This window comes from Hakea prostrata, chromosome 1 (assembly GCF_041222555.1).
Source record: "Hakea prostrata isolate BN-2017 chromosome 1, UWA_Hpros_2, whole genome shotgun sequence".
Taxonomy (NCBI): Eukaryota; Viridiplantae; Streptophyta; class Magnoliopsida; order Proteales; family Proteaceae; genus Hakea; species Hakea prostrata.
This window is the reverse complement of record NC_142600.1, coordinates 52,604,572-52,615,590: the sequence shown is the minus strand read 5'-3', so window position 1 is coordinate 52,615,590 and position 11,019 is coordinate 52,604,572. Positions and strand designations below refer to the sequence as shown.

At 38.6% G+C, this 11,019-nt stretch overlaps 1 protein-coding gene across 1 annotated transcript; it reads right to left on the bottom strand.

Moving 5' to 3' along the window:
• Window positions 1-7,728: 7,728 nt before the first annotated feature.
• LOC149029126 (peroxidase 57-like) lies at window positions 7,729-9,981 on the bottom strand. The gene is made up of 4 exons (XM_089150001.1): window positions 9,607-9,981; window positions 9,188-9,367; window positions 8,884-9,049; window positions 7,729-8,453 (listed from the first exon to the last, which is right to left on the bottom strand). Exons 1-4 carry the CDS (start codon window positions 9,826-9,828, stop codon window positions 7,984-7,986), a joined length of 1,038 nt encoding a protein of 345 aa, XP_089006127.1. The 5' UTR covers window positions 9,829-9,981; the 3' UTR covers window positions 7,729-7,983.
• Window positions 9,982-11,019: the final 1,038 nt, after the last annotated feature.

Below are 11,019 nucleotides of genomic sequence, written 5' to 3'. Positions count from 1 at the left end.
TTAGGATAAACCATCAAGTGTGAAAAGGAGGGAAGAAACCCATCCTATAATATTAGCAAAAGATGAAACGACTAAAGTAAAGGTTACAACCGATTCACCAAATAACAAGTGAAACAAGTAAGCTATAGTCCTGACAATTCAAATAAAAGGTCAAAAAGGGAATGAGGCGACATCCCATCCCTAACACTTTAATATAATACTGAACTTCTACAAACAAGTCCCGATCTTGGTCTACTCGTCTTGATCAACTGGTTCATTGCCACCAGTATGATACAAGTCTTCAACTCGGCCTCCAGAGGGTTGATCGCCACGATCCAACGGTGGTAGTACACAGTAGAAAAGTCTAACAAAATATGTTGCAAAAATGAGTGAGTTCAAAAGAACTCAGCAAGGTAGTCATTCCATAAAATATAAACCATATGATACAAGCCATAACATGATGCAATATGATATGGAACATATGATGCAAATATGGCTCTAACTCTATGAATGATGGTCTATAAGGTAGACATGCTTTAAGTCATAGCACCATACTTCTCTGGGTCTTCTGTCACTCTCCCATTCCATATCTTGGGAATGCCCGGGGAATATCGGTAAAGTCATCTCAAAAACCATGGTAAGGGAATCGGTCACCGCTCTCTCACATCACCATTTGGTATGAGTATTGGCGCATGTCACAGTAAAGCCTAGCCCAATGCAAGTCATCTACTCAGTCATATCAACTAAGATCTAGATACGTCCATTCCTCGCCCCCGGCAATCCTTTCCGGTATCCTTCACACTAGAGTCAGCGTAATCTCAGATTACGGACTCATCAACCCTATTGGTCATCCACAAATATTAAACGGGAAGCTCTCACGTCCTCTCACGGGTTGGTTACCGGTCTTGAGCGCCCGTGAGCCCAAGTCTATCCATTTGCAACCCTACCAATAAATGGCTCCCACAATGAGATTTATGACCTCTCACGGATTGGTTACGGGTCTTGAGTGCCCACAAATCCCCACTGCTACCACGGGTCGTTCTATCTCAATGCCCTTCCGATTCGGGTCTGATACGACAGGGACATCTTAGCCAAACAACTAGACAGTCCTATGTATGTCATCCAATAACCTGGAAAAGAGTCGATAGGCACCTTCGGAGAACATCCCATACTATTCCCTCCGGTGCCCAAGGACAGAAGTGTCAATAGGACACTCCCCAAATCCCAAGTTATACGTAGGCAATCACATATTCAAGTTCATCATCTTTCATGTATCCAATACATCTTCATAATACAAGTTAAATCATGATATTGAAATGAATCATCATAGACATAAGTAATCAAGAATAATAATGTAACATGACAGAAGTATAAAGATTTCAATGCTACTGTCCTAACACATATATAACAGTCTTATAATGATTAAAAGTAGTCAAGAGATTCCATTCTTTAAATAAGAACACAAATCATTAGTTGATGACTTATATGTTTATGGAGATAACCATCCTTACCTTAATCAAGTTGTAAATAAAACCAATGATCACCAAGAATAGTCCTAAAAGTCAGTGTTGGTACCCTAAACAACATACAAGTAACATCAAAGAAGAAAACATTCGAATCGGGGTTCAAACGGATCAATTCGGCTGAGTACAGGGCATTAACAACTCTTGGTTGACTAGCTTGGTCGACCGGTCATCGACCAAGACTTGTTAACTTCAGGACAGCAATGGAAACTTGATCCGAAACTGCCCTTCCGGTACTCCAATCATCACGAAATTTGGAGGGCAAGTTTATAACAGTAAGAGGATACTACACACTAATTTTCATGATGATCCTACGGTTCAATCAAAAATGCCCAATTCGAAATCTTAGGTTCTATATGGTAATTATCAAGAATCAAAATGGAATTGATAGAAATTGTAAAGGATGATGGGAATCAATCAAATGAATGTTAAGAATCAAGTTAGAATCTTAATTTCATTATAGTCTAAGCTTAACATGCATCTAAATATCAGATTTGAATCAAAATAGGTTAAATTGAAGAGAATCAAAGTGATGGAGTGCAATTAATCTCAATTGAATCATAATCATAGTATGAGTGAGGAAGATTAAGGAATATGAAAGGGGAAACTCATGGTTGAGTGTTTGTAAGATTGCAACACTTCAGCCATGGTCTCAAGATTATCAAATGATAGAAAAATGAATATATTAGAAGAAGAATAGAAGAAATCATACATTGGATTGATGATTAATGTATACACTAATGATTAGAGTCAAAGATCTTCAAAAACACCAATAAAAGCTCAAGAGAGTGTCCAAACTCATTCTCTGGAGTGCCAAAGCTTAGTTTAGGTCCTCATTCACGAGTTCCAAAAAGGTAGGGGCAAAATGGGAAGTGATTTAGTGAATATTAGAATTCCATTACTCTTGGTCGACTGGCTTGGTTGACTGTCAGTCGACCAAGCAGTCGACCAAGACATGACAGCAACTTCAGGAGTGGATTCGGGAGGCTATACAAGGTCAAATCGAGTGAGGTTTTCTCCTACAAGTCAATCAAGAAGTCTAGTTTTCAGAAATACTTTCGGATCAAGCATTGGAGCTCTTTAGGTACTTCAAATAATTCAATCTTCTTCGATGTGCAGGCAGGATTGGCCAAACATAGTTCAGCAACTTTGGACAGGGATTTGGAGGGCTGTATGGGGTCAAATTGAGTGGAGTTTTCTCCTTCAAGTCCATCAAGAAGTCTAGTATCGGGAAATATATTTGGATTGATCAGAGGAGTTCATTAGGTATTTCAACTAATTCACCCCTCTTCGGTGCGCAGATTCAAAACTAACACTGACAATGCTCTCAAGTGAGGGGCATCATCGTCAATGTCCAAGGGCTTGGGTTCCGACACCAAATCATCAACCAAAAGGTTCCACAAGTATCTTTTCCACCCACTTCAGGTCTTTGGACCCACAAACATAACAGATTCCGGGCCGGGTCAAGGTTAGGATAATGCCGGATATTACAAATCTACCCTAAGGGAAAGGTCTGGCATGGCTTCCTAAGGTTTTCAAAGATAATAATATTGAAATCAAGGTCCAACTTCAAGGTCTAACATCAAACAAGTCTTTCTTCACCCAAAACAAATAGGGTGCCCCGGGCTAGGTTTGGGCTGGATTTCACATTCTCCCCCCCTTAAAATAATTTCGTGGAGAGTACTAGGCTTTCGAAAGAGATGGAGATACATCTCTTTTACCTTGACTTTCTTCTCCCAAAATCTTCGGAAAACAAATAACAATATGTTTTTTGTAAGGAAACAAGGGATAAATCTAACATGCTTTGAAATCAAATCAAAAGTATGATCATGGTTTCATGAAGACATCACAAGGATCATGGTGAAGACCAATATGAAGATCATAAAACCTTAAGAATGACAGGAGATTGTAGAATAGATGGTTGCAAGAATGCGGCATCTTCTTCTAGATCTCAATCACAAAGAATAAAACATGGTAAGAGCAGATCAATACAACACAAGAGAGACTACTAACCTTTGATTGAGGAACAGAAGATGAAAGGCTTAAAGTCTTGGAACAATTAGGAGTAACAAATCATGAATATCACACTCGATTTCTCTTCGAAATCATCATGTGGGGAATTTACAGAGTTATAGAGTGTATGGAGATCCTCTTTAGAACAACATGTATAGAAGAATCAATCATGGAAATGACTTAAGATCACCCTCTCATCAAAGGGAAGAATTTAGCAGGGGAAAAATATCAGCTTTGAGATAAACTTCTACCAATTGAAACTAGGCAAATCATACGACAGAGAATCAATCTAACAATATATATATAGTAGGTATGCATTTGGTATAGCAACAAGGTTAGGATTAGGCGGGATTTCACAACAGTAGATAAGGGCAGCCTCTTTGGATGTCATCACAATTCCAGTATGTCGAAGGAATCTCCTCAACCAAACAGCCTCTTGAACCGCATCTGAGCATGCCACATACTCTGCTTCCATGGTCGAGAGGGATATACAAGTTTGCTTCTTGCTACACCACGAAATGGCCCTGCCATTCAGCAAGAAAGCATATCCAGAGGTTGATTTGGGCTCATCAATGTCTCCAGCCTAGTCGGCATCGCTATAGCCAACTAACCGCAAATCCAATCCTTGGTAACACAGCATGTAGTTACTCATTCCTCTGAGACATCTCAATATCCTATTGACTGTTTTCCAGTGCTCTATGCCTGGGTTTGATTGGTACCGACTAACCAAACCCACTGCATAACAAAAATTCAGCCTAGTACACATCATAGCGTATATAAGGCTACCCACTGCACTGGAATATGGAACTCTTTCCATCTTGGTTTTCTCCTTTGGAGTCTTAGGACCCATATCAAGGCTCAAATGCAAACCCTTCTCCACTAGAGTATCAACTGGTTTGCAGTTGTGCATCTAGTATCTCATCAAGACATTGTCAATATAGGTCTCCTAAGATAAACCCAGTAATCTCTTTTGCCTATTTCTGACAATCTTAACACCAAGTACATAGCTTGCTTCACCCATGTCCTTCATATCAAATACGGAGGACAACCATTTCTTAATGGTTTCCAATAGCTCCTTGCTATTGCTAGCCATAAGTATGTCATCTACGTACAGTGTCAGAATGACGTAATTACTATCAGATCTCTTGGTGTAAACGCAGTGGAACACACATTTGGGTATCGCAGTTAGGGTACCAGCTGGGTGGATGTGACATGGAGCACTGGAAAACAGTCAAGAGGATATTAAGATATATCAAAGGAACAAGCAACCACATGTTGTGTTACCAATGATCGGATTTGCAATTGGTTGGCTATAGCATTGCCGATTAAGTTGGAGACATTGATGAGTGAAAATCAACCTTTGGATATGATTTCTTGCTGAATAGCGAAGCCATTTTATGGTGTATCAAGAAGTAGACTTGTATAGCACTTTTGACTATGGAAGTAAAGGATGTGATGCTCAGCTGTAGTAAAAGAGGTTGTTTGATTGAGGAGATTTCTACAACATACTGGATTTGTGTTGACATCCAAAGAGCCTGCCTTTGTCTTCTGTGTTAGTACGGTAGCTATTAGTTATGTCAAGGACCCCAAGTATCATGGGAAGACCAAACATATACAAGTGAGATATCATTTTTTTAGAGACACTGTATTAAGGAAGAAAGTTGTAGTTAAGCACATATTTACAAAATGATATTGTTTTTATTTCTCATGTAAAGTCCTTGGGTTTGATTGTGACTTATTTGTATATTAAAACTTTCTTGTTGTTGAGTAGTATGAGTTCATTCTAGTTTCTTTTCTTTTCACTTTCTTTGTGATTGTGTTCTTCTAGTATAAAACATCATATGTCAATAAGCATAAGAATTGCTCACTCAAACGAGCATTCACCTTTGGAACTTTGGTAGCGAGTGGAGATGAGGGGGATTGTGATTGACCATGTGTAGATTGATTAATAATCATGTTATTGCCTTGATTTTGGAACCAAAATGAGATTCTATTTGGTGAAAGAGAACCAACATTAATGTCCCCACCATTCATGTTGCCTATAGAAGTCAGGTGCGAGTACTTTATGTGACGCTAGGGTAGAGACAAAAGAAACTCAAGTAAGGCGCAAGTGGTGCGACTAGACTAAGGCATGTATGGTGTTGGGAGAGACATACATTCTATTATGTATAAAATGCTCCACCATAGCACGTATATCATACTACATGTACTTAGTGACTATTGGAAATGAGAGGATGGATCTCTGCTCCTTTCATTGTGTGAGTCTTGGGTTTTATAGTCCATTAATGTCTTTAGTGACTTTTGATGACATTATGAAATGAGGGGTTGATGTGGCTACTTTGGGATGTTACCATGGTCATCATTGATTCTAGGCATTACTGGGAAAGGGACCAATCCCAAGTGAAGTGGTGATCTGGGGGCAAAAGGAAGGTTTGATTCAACTACACCCTAGAAGTGTTTGTTGGCGCCAGCTGTATTAGTTACAGAAACAAACATTTTAAGGACACATCTCTCAAAGGGGTCGAGATACCTTTTGTCTCGTGAGTTTGAATAAACCTAAGACACTGTGGAATACTGATGCTAATTTTGATGTGTTTCTTTGAGTGATGCTGTCATTGTAGCCTTCTTAGAAGGTTTCTAGTTTGGGGCTCATGAGTGTAGGTATATCACCGGTCACACGACCCATTTATTAGTATGATTTGTGGATGTTGGTGTCTAAGACACAAGTGGTCCATGTATTTGGGATACATAGTGGAGAGATCGAAATGTTTATATCTGAGATATAAATATGTGTCTGGGACATACTGTGATGGAGAGATCGGTACTTGCCCTCGTGCAAGTAGCAGATGTTGGGAATTTAAAGTATGCCCAAAAGCTTCCATATTTGGGCGGTTGCAATATATGATAATATATTGGTAACTACCATCCCACTCTTAATACACTACACTGGATTCGTTGGACTCTCTGTCTCCAAGAAATGCAAGAAAGAGAGAAAAATGAAGGTTTTGGATACTCTTTGATTCTTGACTTGATCTTGTCTTTGACCACTAATCTACAACTATATTTGGGTTGTGGATTGTGTTTTCCATCATTGTGACTAAGAATCTACCGGTGACGAATTGTGTGGAGGAACAACTACATGGATCCAATTTTTCCCACTGCATTTTGTTTGGAATTAGCATATCCAGATAAGATTTTATCCTTTCTCTTTGTGGAATGGTGAATTTAATATCAAGTTCATTGTGGTGTATCCTATCCCTCCATAATCTACAATTAGAACTGTCCGTGGTAACATGGTTATTATAACCCGAATCTAAAAGCCAAAAAGAAGAAGAAACAGATGGTAAAGAAGCAGCAGAGAAAGAAAATACCAATAAATGCCTGTTTGAAACGTTGTGGGCAGTGAGAACAAGAATTGCCATAAAGACCACAAAGCTGACACTGAAGACTAACAGCAGTGGTGGAGGGAGCACCACAAGAAACAACAACAGGATCACCAGAAGGATTTGCAGAAGCAACAGAAGAGGGATGAACAACAGTCAGTGATGGTTGCAAAACAGGATTAGGTTGAACTTCCTTGTTTTAGACTCATTAAAAGAGAATTTTTGAGTTTAACCACAGTTCAATAAATAATGAATAGCTCTAGAAAATTCACCTTCATATATGGATATAAGGCAATTATATACGTCTCTTGGAGGTTGTGATGGCTACCCAAGCATACTGCCTGGCAATGTTTTACAAACTAGCGAGTGATGTTTACTCTGCTACTATGAAATGAAAGAACAACAATATGGCAGAATATATCATTCTTAGGGCAGGCCTGGCGCAATGGTGGAGTCTCTCCATTGTGCGCTGGAGGTTGCGGGTCTCTACAAAGCAGGGGTAAGGTTGCCTAGAAAGTCCCTTCCCAGACCCCACAGTGTGGGAGCTTCGGCACTGGGTACGCCCCTTTTTTTTTATATCATTCTTAGGAAACTAACTTAAGATCAGATTTGAACAAAATTTTCATCAGAAGCTACCTGTGCCAGCTCAAGCAGATGGCCTCTAGAGTTTCATTTTTGCTAGTATAATCATTTAGATGATTGGTAACTGAAGTAGAACATCTGATGAAAGATTTCCACGTCTGCTGACATTGGTTAGATTTCTTCATCGTTTTCGGTGAATACTGAATGATTCGGTTCAATTATCTGGTATATGCAATTGGCGAGTCAATATGAACATATGTGACTAATCAGGCCTAAGGCGTAGATGCCCATCATTAGGAAAAAGTACAGTATAAATAACTGTAAGTGTAATATAAAACTTAAAGCCACTAGCCATGGTTTAAAAACCAGTGAAAGTAATAGAAAACAATCCTTAATCATGTTACCCTTGGAAAATAATATATATATAGCATACAGAAGATCATACATATACTGACTTGGTCATTCTTAACAAAAAAGAAGACAGACTTGGTCATCCGTTACATTTATGCGGGTGGAGCGGAATTATTACACTTAGGTGGAGAAGGAGGAGGGGAAAAATCTGCATTGGTTGATCTACATGATTTCCTAATCTCTCCCAGTGGATAAGTGAGGACATTGACGGCTCCCAATTTGACCATGGCAGAACTCAGTTGTGCAGTGAATAGAGAATTATTACTGGCTAGTAACTGAACAGTGCCATTAGTTTGAGTGTCCAGATCTATCTCTTGGTCGACTCTTAGAATTCCTTTACCCTTTTGCAGTTGCATGAAGAAAGAGTTGTCTACAGTGTTTGCACTCAGAGTGTTTTGATCTAGGTTTGCTATGCTATCACTCGTTGAATTTTGGGGACAACTCCCCTTGAGTGAATTGAGTAGAACCGTATTCATTGTTGGGTCGGCCTTGCCTGTGTTGTTGAAATTGTAGAGACGATCTTTGAAGGAAGAACAGTGTGCTACTCCTACAGTGTGAGCTCCTGCAGCATAAAAGGCAATCCTTCAAAACAAGGGTCTGGCCAAAAATCTAAAGTCACTGGGTGGAAAGAGTATAGTTCCCAAATTCATCAAGGCAAAGAAGTATCGGATAAACTGATATGAAACTAAAACTCGATAACTCCCAATACTACCCCTGTAATCTGTAGAAGAAACGAAGCATAGTCATAGCTGTGATAGCAAATTGGAAGATCTAAATTAAACTCTCAATGCACTACGTCGAGAGGGCTCCTCATATATATGAAAGAACCATGGATATGACCTGAGCAACTCATGGGAGCATATAGTGCAATTGTTTCTTTGTTTTCAATATTTGAAATTGTTAATCTTGAACTTCTCCAACTATTTTATTCGTCACAGAGAAATAAAATAACTGAAGCAGATGTTCCAAAAGAATGTGAAGAATTTCCATACCGATGAGGGCAACCATGTTTACAGGCTCAATTCCTAGAGCTGCAAATGCTGCGATGGAATCACTGACAGATATGTCAGCAGCAGGGAGGACAAGCTCAGCTTCAGTCATGTTTGAATGTAATCCATCCCTTCTCCCCAGTGTTACATTATAGTAATCTCCTCCACCCTGAATGTTCAAATTCCATACAATAAATACAAGCTACAAGACCTACTTTGCAACACCCAGTTGCAAGAAAACAAAGAAAAAAGTTTCATGGGAAACCATCCAAGTCGCATTAAGGTTTTGAACTTCTAAATTGCTTACCAAGAAAACAGCTTCTCTAGCAGCCATGATAATGATATCAGCACAAGAGACAACACCAGGGCATTGATCCTCTACATCAGATTTTGCTTTGTCGATGACATCATAACCTTTTACTGTTAGGTTTGGAGCTGCATTCTTCTCAGTTTTATTTCCATCTAGCAGTATTGATGCATCACATCCCTTTGTATTTAATCACAAGTCTACCATGAGCATAGGCACTTAAAAGAAGGAAAACAAAAACAAAAACAAAACAACAACAAAACCAAAACCAAAACCAAAACCAAACCAAAAAAAAAAAAAAAAAAACAGAATCAAATAAGATTGTAATTAGATGCTACTGTAGATTAAGCAAGCTTGCTTTCTTCCTTGCCAACCACATGGATAGCTACCCTGATCACTGTTTTATGCAAATTTCTTACCCTTACAAAGCAATCATGGAATTGCAACCGAATAAGTGCTGGGCAAGTCGTTACATCTAACGCATATTGTGATGCTATAGAATTTTTTACGATGTCCTCCACATCTTGATTGCCAGGACATTTCCCTTTGTAGTAACCCATCTGCAGATCAGCACACAGACAAGTGTAGTTCATTGAAACTACTAAGCTAAATCCAAATGCCACTATTGCTAAGGCCTTCATTATTGTTTTTGTTTGAACTGATTTGAAGAACTTGGCCTATCGATCACAAAATGAAGTACGTCTCCCTCTCCAATTTATGGAGGTAACTACAAGGAATTTCTTCAACACCCTTCTTCAGATGAAGATGGAATGAATATCTTAATCTCCTCTGGCACCCATAGAAGCTTAAAAATCGATTTACAACTGTAAGAGGGTATTTAATATGTTTACAAGTGTTCACACATCAGAGTTTCCTTCGTGAACTCCATGAAATAAGGGTGGTGATTGAAGCTTTTATGTCATGCACATGCAAGGCCATGCATAAAACATTTTATTTAACATATATTCAATAAATTAATAAGTATACTTGTCTGGTTTCCAAATTATTAATTTCACAGTGAGGCCATGAGGAGGAGATGAGGCTTGCAAATAATTATTAAAGGAATTAAGAATCAGCAATGCTGAGTTTGTTCGCGTTCCAGAATGGCTGACTATGTTTTAATGATTAGATAAGTTCTATTAAAAGCTCACCCACGCACGTTCTGCAAATTTCCTTTCTTCCATCTGACGACAAAGCTAAGAACCACTAAAATTTCAACTTAATCCCTCTGCGCATTCCATGCTGCTTGTACTTGAAGCTGGCAATGCTATATAGTGGGTAAACCTTCTAGATGGCTTACCTGTCTAGGGCTAAATGGTTACTATCAAAGCGAGTTAATGTATGATAGAAGACTTTTATTGCTGCTGCATTTTCTATGTAAATAAAAAATGAAATAAAGGAGAAGACCAGATGTAACGTGGTTTAATTGTTCAACCTTGCCAAGAATGTAAGGCTGCTGTTGATTTTCTTAATCAGATGATAACAGTTGACTTCGGGATTGTTAAAAGAAGAGAAGATCAATGATGAAATAACAAGCAATCACACACAAAAGAGACAACCGTTAACAAGGTTCGGTCTTCCGAAGACGTCTATGTCGTCGGATAAATCTCCCAATTCTTCTTATTCTTCTAGATAAATATCTCTTATTATTAAATAGAGAAAGATACAATAAAGTTACCACACAATACTGAAGTATTCCTTCCATATTTCCTGCTAGGAAAAAAATATATGATCACCATGCTGATTTATATCCCAACATCTCCTATTAGAAATAGATAAGACCATACCAAAATATTCTCACAATAGCTCCTATAGGAAATAGAGTAATCAAT

Bases quoted from the DNA above. Each gene is read 5' to 3' on its own strand.
- LOC149029126 (XM_089150001.1), bottom strand. From the start codon at position 9,828: ATGAAGGCCTTAGCAATAGTGGCATTTGGATTTAGCTTAGTAGTTTCA. The intron at 9,368-9,606 runs GTAAGAAATTTG...TTAAATACAAAG, and splicing joins TCCATGATTGCTTTGTAAGG to GGATGTGATGCATCAATACT. The intron at 9,050-9,187 runs GTAAGCAATTTA...TTGAACATTCAG, and splicing joins CTAGAGAAGCTGTTTTCTTG to GGTGGAGGAGATTACTATAA.